The sequence below is a fragment of the Sparus aurata genome, chromosome 15 (assembly GCF_900880675.1).
Source record: "Sparus aurata chromosome 15, fSpaAur1.1, whole genome shotgun sequence".
Classification (NCBI taxonomy): domain Eukaryota; kingdom Metazoa; phylum Chordata; class Actinopteri; order Spariformes; family Sparidae; genus Sparus; species Sparus aurata.
In genome coordinates, this window is record NC_044201.1 from 15919576 (window position 1) to 15943212 (window position 23637).

The 23637-nt window shown below is 44.8% G+C and overlaps 1 protein-coding gene across 1 annotated transcript; it reads left to right on the top strand.

The window, feature by feature from the left end:
* Positions 1-9491: 9491 nt before the first annotated feature.
* Positions 9492-16102, top strand: cdc42ep3 (CDC42 effector protein (Rho GTPase binding) 3). Its single transcript, XM_030442971.1, has 2 exons — positions 9492-10123; positions 14269-16102. Exon 2 carries the CDS (start codon positions 14495-14497, stop codon positions 15572-15574), a length of 1080 nt encoding a protein of 359 aa, XP_030298831.1. The 5' UTR covers positions 9492-10123; positions 14269-14494; the 3' UTR covers positions 15575-16102.
* Positions 16103-23637: the final 7535 nt, after the last annotated feature.

Genomic DNA, 23637 nt, shown 5'->3' on the forward strand with positions numbered 1-23637 from the left:
ACTGCCACTACAATGAGCAACAATTCCTGAGAAATCCTCAGGAATGCGTTTCTTATTTCAAATTACACAATTAAGCAATTTAATAAGAAGCATGAATGCAATCAACTCTCAATCAAAGTGTTTCTAAGTTCGACAGCTGGAAACCTCCAACACGTCCAATGAACTAAGCTTTTGGAGATAATCTCACCAGATGTTACAAAGCACATTGCTGTTGGTGGAACTAAAACCACACATACTTCTATCCAAAGCTGGTGAAAAGTAGCCAACACACACTCAGTCTAATAACGAAGAGTGCTGCAAAACACTCCTAGAGATCATAAATACTCTATATGATATTATTATTACTATTATTAGCATTATCAATTTAATGAAGTGAAATCAAAAGAAATAACTTTATGGCAGGGATTTAGGACTCTTCTCTCCTGCTCATGTTTCAAGCAGCAACAAAGTGTGATTCTTTGACACAAGAAGATCTGAAGTGCCAGCTACAAACAGAAACTTTTCTCTTCAGCCCCTGGAATGTTATTTACTGAACTAACAGATAAGACTTTCATAAACCAAACTGGAGCGACACATGTATTCCCAAAGGACATCCAAGTAGGCATGGAGAAAAACAGGAAGTAATCATTCGATCAGATTGGAGGTAACCCGACAGTGATGGGTTTCAGTCGAGGTCAGTACCCTCCCAAAGTTGTCATGCAGCGGACATGTAATATACACCAGGTTCAGAAGTAGAACTGAGCAGCCATTCACTCAGTATCTTGCGAGGAATGCTGAAAAATGTTCCCCTTCCCCATGTGACCAGTTGAAATCTTTACTGTGTGGGTCATTGCCTGATAATTGCATCCAAACACATCAGTTTTACGCACATTATATATTTACATGCAAATCATTATATAACCACGGCTGTGTACATTCTCCAAATTCCACTTTGGTGGAGTGTGTTCTCAAAGCCTGAAACTTATTTCTGATGAGGAACAGACTCGAAGACCTGTACAGTACGTCGTGTCCCTCACGGTATCTAAAGATCTCCACCAACACAATGTGAGACATCCATGACTTCTGCTGTTGCTAATATCTTCCTCCCAGCCAATGATGTGAACACAACTCGGGTCCAGGCCTCCAGCTGGCCTCAGCGTGACTCCAGCTGGTATCCTACTCCGCTCACCCCTCATGATACAGGCGAGGGCAACCTGCCAGTTCTCATGAACATAATAACGCTTTGGTTGTGGACGGAGCAGGATGTAGGCTGGTGGAAATGGACTACCGCAAGCTGATTGCAAGAGTTGGGCCTATGGCACAGCTACTGGAATTCCAGTGGGAAGACTCACTACTTACCAAATGATGTATCACTTGCTCTCTTTCCAAGGATGTGAGCCAGACGTGGACACACCAGCGTAGATGCGGTCAGATAGTGTACTGTACAAAAGTTTGTCTCTCCGAGGCTAGGGGAAAATCCACCTCAGATACTCTTACACCATCATCAATCTGAGATGTTCAATGCATTCCAGGAGTTATCATGTGATGAAGTGTAACATTGAATTAAATTTTCTTGTATTTTCCCTCGAAGTTTGTCCTGTTTCCATTTCCCAGAGAGCATGCCTCAATTTGCTGCAATCAGTTGTGGTTTAATCGTGGACGTCACTACCACGTCGAGAGGCTTAGCAGTGAAGATAGTGAGCAACAACATTAATTAGTGGGTGTTGGCAAGTTTTCCTTTTAACAAGATTGAAGAGTGCCCCTTACTCCAAATGAGGCGTGACTGTGGTTGCAATGCATTGTGGTCTTTTGAAGCCGTTATTGGTAGAGTGCTGAGGTTGGTATATCTGCCTTGTTTATGAGGATTTGTCAATGTCAGTTTGTTTAAAGTGCCATTGATTTTCTGGCCACTAAGGGACTGTGAAACAAGCCGTGAACACAACATTGACTTTTGTTGGGGCAAGTGTGTTGGCAGACAGCTACTTGAGCAACATTAGCATCGTTTGGAGTCATGTTTGTGAATACCTGAAACATGTGAGTCCAACATTAACTGTCTTTTTAGGGCTATTTTGGTCTTCATCAACTCCTGGCGCTTTAGTTACTACAGATCACTGTTTACTAGCTAGTCGCTTACTTTTTCAGTGGGGCAAGTAATGTTCAGTGTTTTTTATGTACATTTTGAATGCAATAATTGTAACCTGTAACAAAGTATTTCCACACAGTTGTATTGTTATTTTTCCTTAAAAAGATCTGATGACTAGGTCCAACATTGAATACCAGCGTTTCAAATTCTGACCACTCGCCGTCCTCGCTTTTGAACTCCACCTTTCACCTCACGCCAAATTTGTCCAGTTGCTAAAATAGGTACAAAAGCTGAGGTGCTACCTCTGGTGTGTGTGGTCTGCTGTAATTCAGGATGGTGCATCGCCTGTGCATACACACAAAAAAACATTTTGGGATACGGCCACAGAGCAAGACAGTGTTTAGACTACCCACAATCCCTTCCTCGCTCCCTCCCTCCCTCCCTTCGCTCGGCTGCAGATCTCCTGCACTCAGAACATTGGCGGGTGCCCTCAGGATCGGTTCCCTCCCTGTGTGCTGCCTGTGGGGCTGGGAACATTGTGAAATGTTTACTGTCAGGATGAAAATAAATGTGCGCATGTGGACCTACAGTGAAATAGTGCGACCCTGAAGAGAGAGCTTTGATAAGACCGTAAAGGGGGCAGTTATGGACGAGGCTGTCAACATGTGGCGTCAAGTCTCAAACTGTTAACAATGTACATTGAGCATTTTGTTCATTTCAATGTTATGAAAACAGTGAAAAATGTTGAGAAATGCCACTGAAACTCCTATTGAGTTGTAGGGAGGAATGTTGTTGTTATTGCTACATATATCTTCATTATTTTAGAGTTCCCTGTGGAGTTACTTACACTAACCTTTTCAATACCCTCCTCAGATTAAATCATAAAAATGAGAGTTCACAAGCTGACATTACACTGTGTCCACACATTTTTACAAATACTCCCCATCTTTCTATCTTGATCATACGCTAGATTGATTACAGTACATAAAACACTGGGCAAACTGCCATCACACCGTCACCAGTTTGAAATAACTGCACTAAAATCCAGCAGTAGGAGCAGCAACCTCTTTAAAAGACAACCTATAGTCGAGCTTTGTGACAGCGTTTCATATTCCTCACCTCACTGACTTGGGCCACTCCAGACGGCAAGTGATAATGATGTAGCTTACTCCATAATGGGTGTGAACACATGCGTCGCAGCAGCTGGAGGAGGAAGGGTGGAGTCGGCTGATGTGTCAACCGAGTGAGGTGATAACATGAGATTAGAACTGAATCTGTGAGAAGGGAGAAAGTCATCAACAACGCAGGCGCTCGTTACACCTCGTGAGGCTAGAGCGACCTGCTTCTTTAAATCCTGTTTTTCTCAGTTGATTTACTTTAGTAGACAAGGACAGGCGTGTTTACCTGACCTAAGATCGGCACGTGATGTGTCCGTTGGAGAAAAGTAACCTCAGTGGAACAGTTTAGACAGGACACCTCAGAGAGAAAGCTCTCCTTGTGTAAACGGCAGAGACGTGGGCCCAAGCAGGCCAAGGCAAATGAGTCTTGAACTGGAATAAAAAAATACGAGTGTCATTTCTCCCAAAAAGCAACATGTGAGGAAAAACAAAAATAAGATGACACGCATATTCCTGGCCAATACTTCGATATTCAGCTGAACACAGCACACAGTTTGTGCTAGTGTCTTGAGTTTGGTGAGGAAAAAAAAACTCATTCACTTCAATGGTGACTGTAATAAGGCACATGTTTTGAACTAATGTCAGTTGTGAGCCATGACTTAAAATCCTTTATTAAGACTTTATGGATCACTAACAAGCCAGGTCTGCTGGGCGGAAAATAATCTGTTTGTCTGGTGTATTACCTTCAACCTAACTGTTTAGCAGATATAGTACAGTCTTTTATGGTTAATTTTAAGTGAAATGTGTATGTTTATATGTTAATTACTTTCCAACATGTAAATACAGACTTGATGACTTATTAGAAAGTGAGTAAAACCACATTCACAACGTCGCCAAATAAAAACACCACTGCTTTGCTCCACAGAGGGCTGTGAGGAGCCTGTGGGAGCGAACATATCTGCAAATAGTAACAAGTAAAAACACTTTATACAAGATTTTGTGTTTAAAGTTGACTTGATAAACTGGCTCCTCTCAAAACTAGAACTGTCTCATTCACTCACACAGCTCCCTGGTACACTCCCGAACTCCGTCAACTGAAAACCCGTAAACGTCAGCTTGAGCGACTATACAAGAAAACCGGTCTCACAGTTCATCTCCATGCCTACACAGACCACCTTTCAGATTACAAAAATGCCCTCAATTCTGCCCGTTCCTCCTACTACTCACAGCTCATCCATTCTGGCTCCAACAACCCCAAGACTCTATTTTCTACCGTCAACAAACTCCTCAAACCCTGCGACAGCACCCTCTCCTCCATCACAGTTGACAAATGCAACTCCTTCCTGTCATTCTTCCAGTCCAAAATTGACTCCATCTACAATCAACTTAGCAATCCCCCCACCACCTCTGACTCTCAACCTCCCGCCGCCCCGACCACTCCACCCCTTTCACAGTTCACTCTCGTCTCCCCCCTGGAACTCCTCCCCATCGTCAGTAACATGAAAAGTTCAACATCCGTCCTGGACCCCATACCATCCTCCATCATCAAACTCTGTCTCCCAGCAATCTCCCCACTCATCGTTACCATCATTAACTCCTCCCTCACCTCTGGCTTTGTCCCCCAAACCCTGAAACTGGCTGCTGTCACCCCAATCCTCAAAAAACCCGCCCTGGATCCTGACACCATCTCAAATTTTCGTCCCATTTCAAATCTCCCCTTTCTGTCAAAAATTCTGGAACGCGTGGTCGCCGCACAAATCAAAACCCACCTCCACTCCCATGAACTATACGAACCATTCCAATCTGGTTTCCGCCCACAACACAGCACCGAAACCGCTCTCCTGAAAATCACTAACGATCTCCTCCTCTCTGCAGACTCTGGGCATCTCAATATACTGATCCTCCTTGACCTCACTGCAGCCTTCGACACCATCAACCACTCCATTCTCCTGTCCCGCCTACAAACATCACTCAACATCACTGGTTCTGCTCTCTCCTGGCTTAAATCTTACCTCACCGACAGACATCAGTTCATCCACATCAACAACTGCTCCTCCTCCACAGTCCCCCTCCCTCAAGGCGTCCCCCAGGGCTCGGTGCTTGGTCCTCTCCTCTTCATCCTCTACCTACTCCCCATTGGTTCCATCATCCGCCGTCATGGTCTCCATTTCCACTGCTACGCTGATGATATCCAAATCTACATTTCTACAAAATCCATCACCCCTGCCACCCTCTACACCCTCACCAACTGTCTGACAGAACTAAAATCATGGCTGCAAACTAACTTCCTTCAACTGAATTGTGACAAATCTGAAATCATACTCATCGGCCCAAAATCCCTTGCCACATCAACCCAGAACTTCTCCCTCAGCATTGATAACACCACCCTGTCACCCTCCCCGTTCATCCGCAACCTTGGTATCATCTTCAATAACAACCTCTCATTTGAACATCATATCAGCCGCCTCACCCAAACTGCCTTCTTTCACCTCAAGAACATCGCTCGCCTTCGTCCATTACTCTCCTTCTCTGCCGCCGAAACTCTCATCCATGCATTCATTACCTCACGACTCGACTACTGCAATAGCATCCTCTATGGCTCATCATCCAAGGTTCTCAACAAACTTCAGTACATTCAAAACTCAGCTGCCCGCCTCCTTACCCACACCCGCTCCCACGAACACATCACCCCTGTTCTACAACACTTACACTGGCTCCCTATCCCATATCGAATCAACTTCAAGCTCCTCCTCCTCACCCACAAAGCCCTACATAACCAGGCCCCTTCCTACCTCACAGACTTGCTCCACCACCACACTCCAACCCGCAACCTCCGATCATCCGACGCTAACCTCCTCTCACACCCGCTCAGGACCAAGCACCGCACCTGGGGCGACAGAGCCTTTTCCATAGCCGCCCCCTCCCTCTGGAACGCCCTCCCCAAACACATCCGTGACTGTTCTAACCCATCCACCTTCAAATCATTACTCAAGACCCACCTTTTTAAATCTGCTTTTAACCTGCAATAATAGCTATCTTCTTGTGCCCCCCATCAATCATTTTTTTTGTAATCACAAACACACACAGTTTCTTGCATATTGTTTGTTTGTCCTTACATGTACTTTTTATTTATTTCTCTATGTATTTTTCCTCTGTTTTTGGTTTTATGTAAAGCGTCTTTGAGAGCTGTAAAAGCGCTGTACAAATAAAATGTATTATTATTATTATTATTATTAAATATAATCACCAGAGTTTAAAGAAATAACACTGATTTCATTTCAAACATGTCTGTTGAAGTCAGCACTCTAACCAGCTGGACTCTGCCTGCTCTGTCTCACACTTTGTACTTCAAAAGAGGCGATGGCGAGTAAAGGTAGCTTCTCGTCTGTCCTCAATCCAACATGAAAGAATGAAGCAAAATGACAGTTAGCCCAACACTGGCATTTCCACTGCTGGCGAGTAAACTTATGTACCTATAGCACCTTTAAACAAGCTTTATAATCTCACCTGATCTGTTCTGATGAAGCTACCAGGCAGAATGAGCTACAGGTTACAATATGCTTGGTGATATTTTACTCAGGCAGTGTTTTTAGTTTGGTTTCAATGTGATCATGATTTATGTTTATGTATTCCAAAAACACTCCTTATTATATTATCCTCCATTCACAAGCTCTAGCAAAGGTCAGCACAACAAGGATCAGAGCTTACATTACTTAGTTCTGACATTCCAAGAAGATACGATACTTGTTTCCAAAACGATTGTCATTTGTAATTAAAAAGGCTGCAAATCCTCTGTTTTCTATCCGGCCACTTATATCTCCCAACAGGCCATATTCAGATGGCGGCCATATACCCCCAGCATCACGCTCAGGATGGGAAGCTTGAATGCGGTTATAATGTTATGTCGCTTTGGGCCAGGTTCTGAATCTGACAAATGATTTTAATTTCATCACATCTTGATTGATCTGCAACTGAAAGGGTGATGGAAAGTGAAAATTTTGAGAGACATCCGGCCATATTTTAAGGTAAAACAACATATTTGATGCCTGTAAGCTAATGTTCAAATTCAACTATTTTCCAACATCACTATTTGATAACATTCATCATGTCTCACTTCCAGGTTCAAATAAAAGTATTCAACACGTGCTTTGCCTTTCCTATCGAATCAGCAAAACTATCAAACGGTAAAGTTAGCTAGGAAGTGGCTGAATGCTACTGTTAGCTGCTGTCTAACGGAAGCTAATACGGTTATCAAATATTATCTATTTTACATTAAAAAAAATTTGATGTCCCTCCAGATTGTAACTATCCACTGCAGTGGCGTGCACAGACTTTTTGAAGGGCAGGGGCGAAAAGAAGGGCACTTTAGCATGAGTTTTGGCTCCCAAGAGGGCAGTTTATCATGTTTTGACCAGCCAAGGGGGCAGTTTAGTGTGTTTTGCCAACCAAGAGGGCACTTTGGCACGCTTTTTTGGCCCCCAAGAGGACACTTTAGCGTACGTTTTGGCTCCCAGGAGGGCACTTTAGCGCGCGTTTTTCAACAATTATGCCACGAGGGGGGGGCGACTGACAACGATTTGTGAGATAACAGCAGATTGGGATTTGACCTTCCCACCTCGACACGATGTCAGTGGAAAATAGCAGCCGTATTAATATTACCATCGGAATTGTTCCCTCCCTTACTCTGAATTTATATGCCGTTTTGACTTAACAGTAAGTAAGGAAGCACAGGTGAAAATACGCAAGTGTATAATTTCTGGATTCCATTTAGCTGCACCAGTTGCTGGATTCCATTTAGCTGCACCAGTTTCATGCTGGCTCATGCTGTCAAACTGACATAGTTTACAAGGTCACTGACAGAACCATTGTTGATGTTGGTAGTTACACCTGTGCATGTCTTACTTTAACAAGTCAAAAGACCTATTCTGTTTTAGAATGTCTTGCCAACGGACTGCAGCCAGCTGGCTAACACTGAGGCACTTAGAGAGATGATTAATGTGCATTACCCTTGTGAATGAGTAAATTAAAAGATTGATTAAGCATTTATAAAGTAATTACAACTTCTTCACTCGCAGAATTTCCCATCCCTCTACTACCGGGCAATTTATCTTTCAGGGGGGGAAAGTACATAGACTTCCCTTTTCCAGCCATATCTCTGGAGTTTCCATGGTTGCAAGGGTCCTCCTTAATGAGAAGACAGTGTTGTGTGTTCTACTTACAGATCATGTGCCGGCCACATGGACGCCGCGATGACATCACCCCGAGGCGACACAACAACACCATGCTAAGAGGGCTCCATTCACAACTGCTGTTTAGCCGGTGCTAAATAACCCCTGTGCAAGTTAAATAGAGGGTGTCTCAGCAGTGTGAGCTGTCCACAAACACACACAACCACTGCATTCATTCATTTAAGTGCAAAGGCTTTGCAAAGTATTTCGTACGGCTAGTTATTACAGTCGTGCATCCATGACATGAAATATAGCAGCGGGGGAAAAGCAGATTAAGGAGGGTGAGCTCCCCGGGCCAGATTTAGCAGGAAGGAGAAGTGAGAATTTGAGGTGTTTGCAGAGGGATGTGCCGCCTCGTATGACCGACAAGGCAGGATTATTGCTGGGTACGGCTGCAGCTTGTGAGGACATGCATTCACCCCTTTTCTTAAAGCGCAGACACACACACACACACACACATCAATTTAAAATACAAGGACCCCTCCCCCCACTCGTGTAGTCTTTGCCCCTTTGTAATCCACTGTACAGGCAGAAACACACACCTCTCCCATGCTTTCCCCCAGTCTCTTTTGGGGGGCAACTACACAGCAGCGTGTGACATCACCTCTGGGCTGCACTGGTTACCAAGGTGACAGAATTTTTTTTAACTACATAGGAATAGAACCAAAATGCCTGCACCAGCGAGGTTTGCTATGTCCTTGACTTGAGGGCATCAGGTTAGAAATGTGTCTCTGCCTTTGAATTTGACTCATACAGAGAAACACAATTCTCAGAAGGACTGTTTTTGCTGCAGCTCAACCCACGTGCTGTCCATCAGTCGTTTTCTTTAAGCGTCCCCTGCATGTGCTGCAGTGCTGCAGTATTCTGCAACAATTAGTCACACAGTGTCGCCCCGGCTGCAGCTTTGAAAAATAAAGACCGGTGCACAAAATTAACAGAGTCAGGCAGTTTTGAAGAGGCAAAATAATTAAAGGGTGGGTGTGCATGTGTGATAGACAGATAAGGATGGAGAGGAGAGTCTTAAAAGACAGACAGGAAGAGTCGAGTCAAGTGTCTGTCGGCTGCATTTACAGAATAGCTCTTATCAGATTTGGGCGGCCGCAAAAAGTCAGACAGGGTGAGGCAGAGAAGCAGATGAGGGAGAGAGAGAACACACATTAGCGAACATATCATGGACTGTTTTAGAAGTGGAGAGACAGCCAGACATCCCATGAGTCGCGCCGTGCTCATTTTTTCGAGCCGGAGCTTGTGATCACTCGTCACCGCAGCTCCACCAAGGCGCAGGAAGCAAGGAGGATCCTCAAAACACCACAGAGCTGCCTTAAAAAATCTCAGCTCTCGGTAAGGAGAGAGAGAGAGAGAGAGAGAGAGAGAGAGAGAGAGAGGACAGACATGCACAGGTGCCGCTAGAGAGAGAGAGTGAGCAAGAGAGAGAGAGAGGAAGAAGGAGGGGGGAGTCGAGGGGAGGCGTAGGAGGAGACTTGACTTGAATAGGAGCCGGAGCGCAATTCCAAAACAGCTGTCCGGCAGACGTCCCAGTCGACAGAAGTGCAGCCCCGAGGCAGAGCAGTGTCAACATGCCACAGGAGCAGAACAGCAGCCACTGAAAACACACACATACTGACACACACACACACACATCAACCTGGGGCTGCAGCATTCAGGAGAGCACCAGGATACCTGGGAAGGATCAAGATCTCATCGGAATATCTGAGGTGAGTGAGATCAGAGATGCATTACAGTAATCTAAAATAGTAGGTTGGATGATGCTGCTGCGGTCTGCTCGCTATCACGGTGGTGTCCGGGTTCTTTGTGAATGTCTAGACCAGAATATGATATTGCTTAGTAACAGTGAAACGTGTGGAAGCATGCATTGTAAGTTCAGCTTGTGTCTCACAGACACTCTACATGTAACACAAGAGCTGAGCTGTTAAGAGCAACATGATATCTTCCCCGCTTTCCAAGGGAGACATTTTTAGTCCAGCTACACATTTAAGGCATGTCCAATCTGAAAAAAAAAATGCATAGCTGGCTTTGCCTTTATCTCTCTGGGGAAGGAAAGGAGTTTTTTTTTTTTTTTTTTATGTTGACATTCCCTTCATGTTCCATGCGCTTTCATCCACTTTCCTGCTCATCGCTGCCAAGGATAACTCTGGCAAGTGCCGGCCATGCTTGCGGGTGGCACACGAGGAGAGCGAGAAAGAAAGACAGAACAAATACTCCACCCTGCTATTCGCCCTGGTCCCGGCACCGCCACCAGGCCCCCGAAAGTTAGGCCTTTGCCTATAATTGAGGGTTTTTTTTATTTTTTATGAAACAAACAGCTCGGCCTATTCTGTAAGGCTACCATTACCCTCTGTGGTATGTGCTTTTTATAACAGCCCCAAAGAGAGGGTCTTTCTGCTATTCAAAGGCGTGACAGAAGTCAAGGCCGTGGTTAGATGTCAGAGGAGTATTTCGAAACTTCAAACTTCCATGAAGTTGCTTTGAAGACACAGTGAGGGGATGATGATGTTACAATGACCACAACGATGATACAAGTGCAGAAGAGCATGCTATTTTTCAATGGCACTGATGTGAAATGTCAGCACAGTAATCCCACCAGGGGAGTAATATTTAGCGGATGCACGGTTTCTATTCCAAAGAATGAGGAAGTCCTTTGCAGGTCATATTCTGGACAGCTGCTCTCACTGTCCATCGCTCATCGCCGGCTTTGGAGCAGTTTACTGTAAACTGCGGAGCATCAGTTGTTTAGTGACACTTCCTCTAAGAATACACTGACCCACTTCTATCACACGTGACTTTGAGGTGTCCAGAAATACCCAGACAAATCGCGAGCCGTCACTTTAATTATCAGATACCAACCCTGCATTTATCTGCTCCAAACTTTCATCACCTTGGTCCTTCTGCTGCCCCCCTCACTTATAACTAACCCTCCGAGCACGAGCTGATGAGGCAAAGCTCCATTTTTAAAGAGGCTGGAGTGGCTCCAGATCACTTCATGCCCAGACAGATAGCTCTTGCTGACCCAATGACACAGTGGCTTTATCCCTGCAGCTCCCATTATGACTGGATGGCTGCTCAGGCAAGCACTTCTGAAAGGAAGGTGCCATCGGATCCGCACTTCCCCAGAGGTGTAAATGAAACCCGCGACCGCATTCTGCGAAGGTTGGCGCCGCTGAGCCTCGTACCCGTCGACACGTGCCACGCCGCCTTTTATTTGGAGCAGTTCCAAAAGGAGTGTGCAAATCTGGCCTTGGCTTTGAGATATACCAGAATACACCTGCTTGACTATTAACAGCCTGCAGAGACACAAATGGATTGATTGGGTCAGTCGTCTTGGGGGATCCTGAGCCCTTGTAATTGATTAATTTCCTTTTGGTCCAACAGAAGCTTAACTAACATCACTATGACTCTTGAGATTCTCCACATATACTCAAATCAATGGTCATTTCCATGAGCTTTCATTAACATAACCCTCATACTGGTAGACATGAGGATATTGTTTTCCTCATGCTTTTCTCTCAGCCTTTGGAATTCCAGTCATGTTTGTCATAGAAGTCAAACTGAGCCACCAGCAGGATGGCTGACGTGAAGGTCAGACCTCCAGGCTTTCACCGCTGACTTCTCACGGGCCACAAGTGTTGACCTTGAGGATGCACAGCACATGTCCCCCAGAGTTGGATTCTTCTAGAGGATTTTCCACAAGTTCTGTCCATACTATTGATTCCAGCCAACATTATCATCTATTATAATGCATGAGTTTTGCGTTTTCCCATGGCCACTGGAGAGCAGAGGGTCCAAACAAACCAGGCGGATTGTTATAATTTCATCAGGGCAGCCAATAATCAATAGGTATGCTTGATAGGGAGTGTTACAGTCAGCAGTGCAGCAGTGACCTTCTATTCTTAGGAAAAAGTTAACACAGATATGGATATGTGCGCCCTGAGCCCACAGGAAGCAGCTTTTTGGCGTGCTGCATGCATTTGTCTCCCTTCAAATCCAAGCCCAATTTTCCCACTGCAGCATCTGAGCATCAGCTGTCAAGGTCAGAAAATGAGTAAGAAGCAGCAGGGAAGGGGAGAGACACTACAACAAGGGAAAAATAAGTGGGAGGAAGAGAAAAAGAAGGAGAGAAAAGCTGGAACTAAACAAGCCAGGGATTTTGCTGTACCCCCCGCCCCCCTTCATCAAACACTGCAGCACTCCTCTTCGCCCTCCCTCTCTCCTTCTCCCCCTTTCCCTTTCTCTCCCTCACTATTAGCAAACAAACACGCGCTCCTTCGCACACATGGCGTGCATTCAAAAGTGCTATCTCAGGCGCCTCGCTCTCACACCGGCACTCGAATACACAAGGACTCTTGCCATTCAACACACTCGCACATGTTCTGCATCCCTCCGTGTTTGTCATGCCTATATATAGCCCCACAGTGCTCGCTGGGTGACAGGTTTATTTGTGTTGTAATGGCGTCCCCCTACTCCACATCCCATACAGTTTATTGAAGTTCTGGCTCTCGTAAAGGCAGGCACCGGCACTACGGCACTTCAGCAAACAGGTTGGAAGCTCAAGAATCCAAAATGGATGTCAGTGCAATGGTTCCCAGCCTGCTTTTTTGGATCCGAATACGCAGCAAGTGTCTGTCTCTGTGGCTCCACACTAATGCGCCTGCTGAATAAACATAGCCTACTTAAAGTGTCTCTGATAAGGCTGATGCAGTGCGTCTCCACGGGGTCGGTTGCAGCAGGAATGTGGATGTTTTCTCTGTGAGACCTTTTTGCTGCGGACTTGACCGCCCAGGCGCTTTCTGTGCGGCGGTGCTCTCTGTCAGACAGTCACTGCTGACAGACCTCTCATAAGTAAATATGTCTATAAATGGGCAAGCTCTCTCTTCACTGGTCCTCTCTCCCACCCCCCCATCATGCACACACACACACACACACACACACACACACACACACACACACACACACACACACTCACACACTCACACACACACACACTCACACACACACACACACCCTGTCAACTCCCTTCCTCCACCGAATGTTTTTCCCTTTATCCCCGGTTGCTATGTCATTTCAAACGGTCAGAGCGGTTCTCTCCTCTTTTTACTGAGTTCATCCTACACTAAGCTGGCTGCCAACGTGCTGACATTCTTGCTCGGGTTGTAATGGAAAAGCTCAATGCAATTAGGCACCTTTTTTATCAAATCCAATACTCCTAAATAATGTTTATCCACCCCGATGCATTGTGCACCCTTGCTGGTATTTCAGCCCTTTATTAAACTCGAAGCCGACCCTCTGCCCATCAAATCAATTCACATTCGCCATCACCTTCTTTCTTGAGATCCACTTGCTCTGTAATCCCTCAATCTATCTCCCTCGTGCAATCCCCCTAAAACCCACCCTTCCTCCCCTCTTTCTCCCCATCTCCTTCTATCTCTGTGCGTGTCTGAGCAGTAGCTCGCTTCTAAAACAGGCTGCCCTGCTCTGATCCTACTAAAGTCCCGCTTTGCTTCCCCTCTCCCAATCTGCAGTCCAGCTGTTCCACATTAGCACATCCAGAGCTGCAGAGGCCAAAGGAGGCTCATGTGTGGAAATGTGAATAGAGCAGCAGAACACCTTCGACCCAGGCCTCATCTTCCTCTGCTCTGGCTTCTGAGCTTGCCAGATGCAAGATGAGGATATTTTTTCTTGCAAGATCCGGAGTATATTTGTGGGACTTGGTGACTGAATTTCTTTTTCTGGAAGGCAGGACAGTAGAAAGACTCATCAAAGTAACCTTCAGGGAATTTGTCAGTGCTGAGTTCATGTTCTTAAAAAAGATGCTGATATATTTTCTATTTGTCTCTGATTTCAGGACAGTTGCCATTCGACCTTTCAACAACGCCGGAAGTCTACAGTCCGGCTTGGAGTCCCATTTCCTGATCGATGCTGCAATTGCTGAGATTATTTTTGGAGTCCTGCATGACTGGTTACTGAGAATGTAACTGGAGCTCTTCCCCAAGGGAACTGTAACGTCCAGAACTTATAAAGCACTTCCGACTTTTCTATACTGCATATCTGAGATCTCTTCAGTTACAGCCATGCCAGCGAAAGCACCAATATACCTGAAACCAAACAACAGTAAGAAGGGAAAGAAATGCCGCCTCAGAGATATTTTGTCCCCAGACATGATCAGTCCACCGCTTGGGGACTTCCGCCACACCATCCACATTGGCAAGGGTGGAGAGAGAGATGCCTTCGGTGACATGTCATTCCTCCAGGGGAAGTATGAACTGCTACCTGGGAAGGGAGACGTCCAGCCTCAGTATGGTGCCCAAAGTGAGTTTCTCAGAGCTAACAGCACTGGTGATGCTTCCTTTGCCGAAACACCCTCTCCGGTGCTAAAGAATGCCATCTCTCTCCCAACTATTGGTGGCTGCCAGGCACTTACCCTTCCTATGATCTCCTCCACTGTGTTTTCCATGCCCCCAGAGCCACTGGAGGACATCATTGGACCCACAGCTACCATGAAACCTGACAGCACAGAGGAAGTAGAGATCCTGCAGATGGACGCTCTGTTGCGCTCCATGGACGTCTTCGGCAGCGAGCCTTCGTCTCCCTCTGCAGATATCCAGTTGAAGCCTGACGTCCTCTTGGATCTGCTGGAAAACACAGACAAGTCCACCGCTAAGGCAGTTGCCAAAGCCAACAAAATAAACAAGAGTGACACCAGATTTGAAAAGCCATCGTCCTATTACATCAACGGTCACAGCAACAGCACCTTCAAAGCTAACGGAAGCCTGAACAGCAACACAAGCACTGACAGCTTTGACAGCTTCAGTGGTAAAGGGGACTACCAAAACAAGATCTACAACGGCAGCAGGAGTCTCAATGGGAACGGCAACTGCAATGGTTACGGACACTTTAACAATGACATTACCATGGGCTTCAAGCAGGAGCTCTCAAAGTGCAATGGAGAGTGGGTGGACAGAGACAGTGGTGTGGAGGAGGGCCGCATCTGTGATTTTGAGTTTGAGTTTTCCAAGGAGAAGAGCACATCGCAGGATTCCCTCGCCCAGATCACGGGGTCATTCCTCTCCCTCGAACTCGATCTGGGCCCATCCATCCTGGACGATGTGCTCAACATAATGGATAAACCGGCAGCGAAGAGCAGGCCTTGAGCTGCGCCGAGGCCCCAGGAGGAGAAAGGGAATTATTAAACTATAGCCATGAGGAGAGAAAGACTCACAAAGCAATCAAAATGGTGTCTGGATATATCATTGAGATGAGAATGAGCTACAATAGACAGAGCTGCTTATGTTTTTATTGTCAAAACATATAACTATTCTAGCTTCTATGGAGTGTTGATTCTTCCTCTTCTTCTTTCTTTGTTTTTGTTTGCCATGCCAGCCGCATGTTTATGATGCATGTATTATTGAGTTACAGTTAAAACATGGCCATCGCGCCTTTGACTGTGAAAACGCTACATGATAGATTTGTGCTCTTACGTTGACTTCCACGGTATACACACGATAACTTTGCAGTCCTTTGCTTTTTTACACAGTCTTGAACATTTTTGCATTTTGTGACTTTAAGTGTGTTTAACAAGGCATTATTTTGATTGTCACATGATTCATTTGCCACATGACAGAACACTATGCATATTTGTGTTTTTAAAGATTTAACACAAATAAATCGATTTTGTCCTATTTCGGCTAATTTCTTGCAGGTAATGTGTTCATACTTCAGATCTCAGAGTTAAAGGTGCAATATGTTATAATTCAGCATCTGTTGAATTCCCACCTAAAACTAATAGCGAGCAACACCAAATACCTGCGCTAACTGCAGGTAACTGTAGCTGCCACTAGCTAGTTAGCTCAGTTAGCCATGCAGCTAGCTGTTCAGACTGGGGGGCTCAGAGCACTGGGAGAAAGTGTTGGAGTTTACACTGTTAGCATAGGAGCTTTGGACTGTGATGGACCAGGGCTACCTGTTTAGCATGCTTTGCAACACAATACATGGACGTCATAATGTCAAAAATGTTATACCCTCACCTTCTGTTGAAAATTTTAGTTAAGTTTTGAATGTTTCCAACCAAATTATTACATATAGCATCTTTAATTCCAGACACAATTAAGTAAGTCACCTGAAGAAAGGCTGGAAATCGGAATAATGCTGAAAAAAGAAGTAGCACGCAGAGAGTTACAGAAGAGCTTCAGATTGCCAGAGAGAAGGATAGAATGGATTTATTTTCTCGCCTCTGACATTCCTTGCATTCTGCCTCCCTGCCCTGCAGTGGGAGCACCGGTGGGCCTTCATCTGACCAACCAGGCGCCTGCTCCATTTGTTTGCGTGTGGATGGGACATGCAGGGGAGGGGTCTTTGAAATTCCCTGCATTCCAGCCACAGAGCACAAGTGTCCAGGACCAGACATAAATCAGCTGTTTCAAGTGCGGAGGGAGGGCTTCCGTCTTAGAGCTACACCATCTTCAGCCACAATGTTTATATTGAGACAAGGTTATAAAACACGCGCTTAAGGCAAACTTTGTCCAGTGCTGAATGATAGTCTCGCATAGAGTCAACAGCCTGAAAGAGCAGGACAGTGATCACCCATACATGCGGCCTCTTGAACTCAACAACCCTTTCGCCCCCTCATCCTCTGTCCCTCTGGGCCCTTCAGTGTAGACAAATGAAGGCTAAGTTATAACAACACCTTATGGAAGCTTATGGCAGGCTTCCCCCAATCACGCACGTGCAGCTGTGCCATGCCTGTTTAGAGAAAACAAGCTGGATTCCCTCACATCCAGAGTCAAATGTACTTGTGCTAGCAGGCTAATTTCACATGCAAATGATTATCTGGGGTTCGGTTTCACTTCTGTCATTGAGCGGGCCAATGTGGCCAACCTCTCGAAGGCTTCAGAATGTCCGTAAACAACCGCAACCGGCCTGGCCAAGGCATGTGAAGCTGCCGTGAAACCAGATGTTCGAGGAGACATGAACATTTCCCCACACATGAAAACCCGTGTCATGGCAGATGCTCCGTGGAAAATCCCAGAGTTAGAGCTGACAAGTTTGCATAAGCTCAGCTGAAGCATACAACTTCTGAGTATGAGTAATGAAAACCTTTGCTGTCGGGGTAATTACTATGCTTTTACCTGCAATGGCAGATCATTGACTTGATGACAGCCTTCATTTTGACAAGCATGGACCCCAAGCAAACTTGCCTTTGTTTTACAAAAGAATTTGCGACCACAGCACTGTAGCGTGTTGTGTAACATATTAGAAGAATTTCTGTGAGGATGCCAAAGCTCCCGGACACGAAATACCAGGAAATACCAGTGTTTTGTGAAATCCAATACAAATACTCGACATATGTTACACCCTGAGCACTGCCTCCATGTTCTCTGACTGTGAGTTCAATACTCTCACATCAAATACAGACTGATTTCTGTTTGTGACCAGTTGGCTTTGAGCCCTCATTTTATTGTGGTCTGTCTTTAAGGTGCAATACGTAAGATTTGCCCATCTTGAATTCATGCTCCCAACAAATAGGGGTAGCACATCCCCAGGATAGGTGCTACCTGTTGCCTACTGTATTCTTTTTGAACATCCATGACTGAGGCTACTGTCAGCTTGTTAGCTTAGTTAGCTGTGAAGCTAGCAGGACTTCCAGGGCAGTACTAGTGTTTACACTGCTAACACAGGAGATGTGGACCACTGGGAGAAAGCGATTTTCTAGCTGGTTAGCATGCTAACTTTAGCAGGTATCTTCAACACATTACATAAATGTCAAAAATAGTTTTTCTTCACATTCTGTTGATAATATAAGTTAACTTTGGAATTAACTAAAAATCCTACATATTGCACCTTTAATTAAGATTGATGATTCGTTTTTTTCAAAGCCAAGACAACAAGCGGGCGGACACAGGATGTCTTGTCTTCTTTCTGGCTAAATTCTTCCCAAAGAGCCTGAGGGCAAACGACAAAATACCAGAGATGGAAGGTAGAAATACTCCTGGTGGACTGTTTTTCATTACCACGAGGCCAAGGTGGTAGTCTGACCAAATGAGACCTTGACTCCAGCAGCCTCTGATATTGCATGCCGTACAGCAGCACGATCAGGCAGTTCATTGTGACTCCCACAGAGTCACAAGAAGAACAATATTCCACTTGTTTTAACACGCAAGTCACAGCTCAGCTCAGCTTCATGTTTTTCTTGAATCTCTCTCGAATTAAATTAATTTCTAAATGAATGTCACTTTTGTTCAGATGTTTGCTATGCAGCTGAACGGGTGTTACTACTGAAAACAGGGGAGTGACTGCCAAATTGGTGATGTTAGCCGAGTGAGGGAGGAGACACGGGTGTTGCCACTACCTGCTGCCTTGTAATTTCCCGACCAGTTGCTTTCTTGACAGAAACAGAAAAAAGCCTAATTGCTGAATTCTGCCTCTTAGACTTTGATGTCGTGGTTTGGTAGGATGGTGAAGAACTTTTGCAGCATGTTAGAATTTAGCAACCAGAAATTGCACATTAAAAATAACTTGTGAGGCATGTTCTACAATAAAATATAACATATCAAGACAAAGAGGCACACAAAAGCCCTGACATTACAAGGTAAGTCATTCAAGAACATTTCATGAACCTTCGTCCAGTAGATCAGTGATCCGGGGGATCCAGCTCTTCGGTTTCCTGGGCTAAGGTGAAGCTGTCAGTTCACAGATGAATAAGCTTTGGCCCAGAGGCCAACGGTGCCAAAGAAAGCACTGCTCAGACCCAGCAAAATTTTCCATCCAACCTCCACAACAGAGCTGCATATTGTGCACACTGTCTTCCACATAGAGGTGTTGGGGAAGGAGCCCCTCGTAGCCGGACTTGAGCCGTGTCAGGCGGATGAGGGGGGAAACTTTAATAAGACGTTTCCCGGCTTGCTGGCCCTCAACGGAGACAGCGGAGACATGAGAGGCAGGATAAAGCTCCTCTTGTCTTCACCTGCTGTAAATGTCCTAGAGCACAAAATGAGCCCAAACACAGATACAGTACTTTCCCCCGAGCAGGAGGAAAGCAGGAGGAAATATCTGAGGTATGAGAACAGCCTTTCTAGAAATATTATTGTTAAATATTTCTCTTCTCTCTCGTTGATATGCACTGTACCTGATCCAAAATTGAATGCCATGACTACGATAACCAGGGCCTCGGTAGTAGAACTTCCTTGGGAACATTTACTTTGGGATGCTGAGCATGGAGCTTGGAACCAAGTGTTCAGCAGATCTGCTGATTTAGCAGCACCGGGCCGCAGCTCCCTTTCAAAAGTCAACAAGGGGAGCGAGCGGAGAGAAGTTATTCTCAGGGGTGAATAAAATGAGCCCGAGCAGGGGTTGATGCAGCGCAGATACGCGGGAGCTCACATGCAGTTTGGTCTGGCAGGCGAAGCATACCTCAGGTCTACTGCACTGTTGACTGTTGTTTGGCGGACAGTAACCATGGCGAGGTGAGTTTGTATCTTCAGCACGTGAGGGCCGAGCTGAAAGGAGGGCAGAGGCAGGACGAGAGTTAAACAGAGCGGTGTCACCTCAGAAGCACCAGAATACCTCAGTGACAAAACACAGGCCTGGTTAATCGTGCTGTCACGCTATGTAGAGCAAAACAAGGGCTACTGTACGCTTAATCGTACCTTTGGTTTATCTCTAATGAGAATCATAATTCAGGGTTATTTATGTTGGGCAGTATTCAGCACAATACCCGGTCTTGTGTGAATTGCACCGTTCAAAAAGTGTTCGTATGGGCCTCCATGTTATACACATACAGCTATTTAACTGTAATTTTTTGAATGTTAATTACACTATTACATTTTATTTTTTTTTATTATTATTATTTGTATATTTTATAAATTGTGGACTCTGGTGACTCCTGTGGACTAAAGAGGTCCGAGCAACACTCTCTCCTGTTGTAAACATCCTGACTAGCACAGGTATTCATTCTTTTAAAGAAAGATGGATAGTCATACCAATGTTTCACTAGTTCTCATGTCTTTATCGATAGAATATGTCACGATATGGATAGAAATATGAATAGCTGAAAGGCAGTATTTTTCTGGTGCGCTCCCTCTCCCTCCCTTTCTTTCCCTCACCCCCTTTTCCGCTGAACAAGGGCAAGGAAATCACCTCATCATCATTATTGATCAATATCAAAGGCAAAATTCACGTAAAAGATAGGGATGACAGTAGAGGCAACAAAGCAGCAGTTTATTGACGCAGCGCCACTCTTGGTCCATAAGGCCCAGGGACCATTCCCAGCTAGTGCTAAAAAAAAAGGTTGATAAAAAGAAATATTGGATTTAAAGAAAGAGTGCAACCTTTGAAGGAGGAAATGACATAAACTTCCTCAAAGCCTGCAAATGAAACTTTGAATTAAAAAACAGTGTTCAACACTATAGACCATATGTGTCAAACGTCATTTTATGTGGCCCGCGAGAGCTTAAAAGGTATACAATTGTCTTAAAATAAAAGTCTACACTGCTTTACAGTGTACAGTGACCATAAACTACATCTCCCACAATGCATGTCGATGACCCGATAACCCGACGTGCATTGTGTGACCCGCGAAAAGACCGCATCCTGCCGCGAGATCCCAGTGTTTCCATATCAGCGTTTGACTAAAGCGGATTTCTAAGAAGTGATGGAGAAGTTGTCCACAAATTAAAAGGCAGCCTGCAGCTGCAGCAGAATGTGTTCACCAAAGCTACCGCTAAAAGTGATGCAGCAGTGAAAGCTAGCTTTATTGTGGCTGAAGAAATCACCCGAGCGTCCAAGTGTTTTTCGGAGGGCGCATTTGTGAAGCGGTGCAAGCTAAAGGTGTGTGAGCAGGTGTGTGAGCAGGTGTGCCCCGACCAGAATCAGACTTTTAACAATATCAGTTTGTCAAGAAACACCATCGCAGACCGAGTTAAGGAACTAGCAGACAATCTGACAACACAGCTGGCCGAAGAGTCACGCAGTTACCTGCTTTTTCGCGGACAACATGGATAAAGCGCATCTGTCCACTTTCATAAGAGGCGTGAAGGCAGACTTCACCGTCAGCGACGAGCTCTTGGATGTAGCTGCCATGCATGGGACGACGACAACGGGCAGGAACATTTTTGATGCGGTGGAAAGGTCCGTGAGTAAAACTAAATTACCGTGGGACAAGTTGATGGGTTAACTACCGATGGTGCATCTGCAATGTGTGGAGGAAAAACGGGCTTGGTTGGATTAGTGAAGTCATCACACAAGAAGTCCGACATGGTCACAGCTTTCCAGCGAAAACTACACCTGTGGAGGTCCCAGTTGGAACAGGACAATGTTGCCCACTTTCCTGTCTGTCAAAGCATCTCAGCCTCAGTTCCTGGTGCTTTTTCATGTGCTCTGTTAATGCCACATATTCAGTGTGTTTACAGGTGTATGTGTTCAAATATTTACTGTAATCAAAACCATCTCTCATTACCTCTGCAAGGCTCTCTGCTTTTTGTTTTTCTAAAATGCCACACACGTGAGACGTGTTTTAGCAGCTCAGAATTATTTGTGTGCCATAGTTCTGCCCAACTCAACAGTGACAAAAACATTTTGAACAAAGTTGATGTAATAACTTGTGTGTGATCATATTTGGCTTATCTTTGTTATTAATTTGAAAAGTTTGATCTGTGATTGATGGAGTAATGGTGGGTTTCTTAAACTGATAAATTAAAGGGACCAGTTATAATTACAGAGCAATGTGCTTAAATATATTTTTACATTTATGTAAATGCTTGTTCAACATTTGTACAGTTGAATAAATAATAATTAAATGCAGAGACACTTATTTGTTACAATATTTTACGGAGTAGTTACATTCATACAGTCTTACAGTTACAACCGGCCCTTTAAGGGCAAGCATAATGTTGATGTGGCCCGGGCTGAAAATGAGTTTGACACCCCTGCTATAGACCTACCTGATCTGGACCGGATCTAATGTTAACAAACTTGTTAATTAGTTAGCAAACTTCAGATAGATTTGCAAGTAAAGAAAGGAATGAATAAAAAAAGAAACTTATGGATTGAACAACAATCTGTTTTCCCGATAATTTGTTGTTTTGTTGAGTCATTCAAATCATGTAATTGTCTTATTGTTTTTCCCCAGATAAACACCAGATATCGTACATTACTGTATCAGGCTGCAGTCAGTGACTTTCACCGTCATGTCAGCTTTATGATAAACACGAGGGTGCCCTGAGACACTGGGGTTAGCATAAACTCTGTGCTTGCCATTTTAATCGGCTTAATTTACGACAACCCCCACCCCACACTGCAAACAATTCATGAATTATTCATGTTTATTCATTTTTATTCCAGCCTGAGAAGAATGAAGAAGACTGTGACTGAGCCTTGTAGGATGGGACACTAACATGCGCTCTGTATCTGAGCTGTCCTTCTAAGGCATTACGAGGGAAAGAAACCAAAGGCAGTGGTCATGTGAGTCTTTCTAAGATCACCCTTGTCTATATTTTGTCTCTTTTCAAATGGCATGCCCCCAACCCAGGGCAGCAACTACCCAGCCGGGTGCTCTCCTTGGGCCGGCAACCTATATCCACCCATGGGAGGTATTTATATATCTGCTCTTTGCTGCATTTCCTCCAGACAACCCTCTGAGAATTCCTAGTGCAACGCTGAGTGAAGGGTGAGGGAGAGGAATGGGATTATGGGTATCTCCCCTTATAGATGTGGGTGACATCACCTACCATGTTTGCCTCTTTCAGATCAACAACATCTCCATCACCAAAATAAGATCTTATCTGGGATCCGATAATGAGGCCAGGTCACCGAGTTGCCCTGGGAGTGGCCTTTATTGGTGCATTTGTGACACGTGTAAAAATAGTTGAGAGCATTTACGAGATTTAGATGCAAAAAGGTTTTGCACTGTGATTTTAAGTGCTTATATTTGTTGATCAGTGTATTAATATATTCAATGGTTAACTATACGGTCTTTCGTTATTCGGACTTCGGCGTGTTCAAACATGGTTAGCGCCGCTGATAGCTTTGTAAACAAACAAGATTTTTTTAAACATTTTTGTTAATTTGCAGGGAATAATGCATTGATATTGAGGCATATACAAATAAAAATGTGTTATTCCTCCACAACAAAATGGCGATGATGACTCCATCCACATTGTTTGTTGGGAGTTGTGACAAATCTGGTGATCTTAAAGGGGCACTATGTAAGAATTTTATTTCT

Bases quoted from the DNA above. Each gene is read 5' to 3' on its own strand.
- cdc42ep3 (XM_030442971.1), top strand. From the start codon at position 14,495: ATGCCAGCGAAAGCACCAATATACCTGAAACCAAACAACAGTAAGAAG.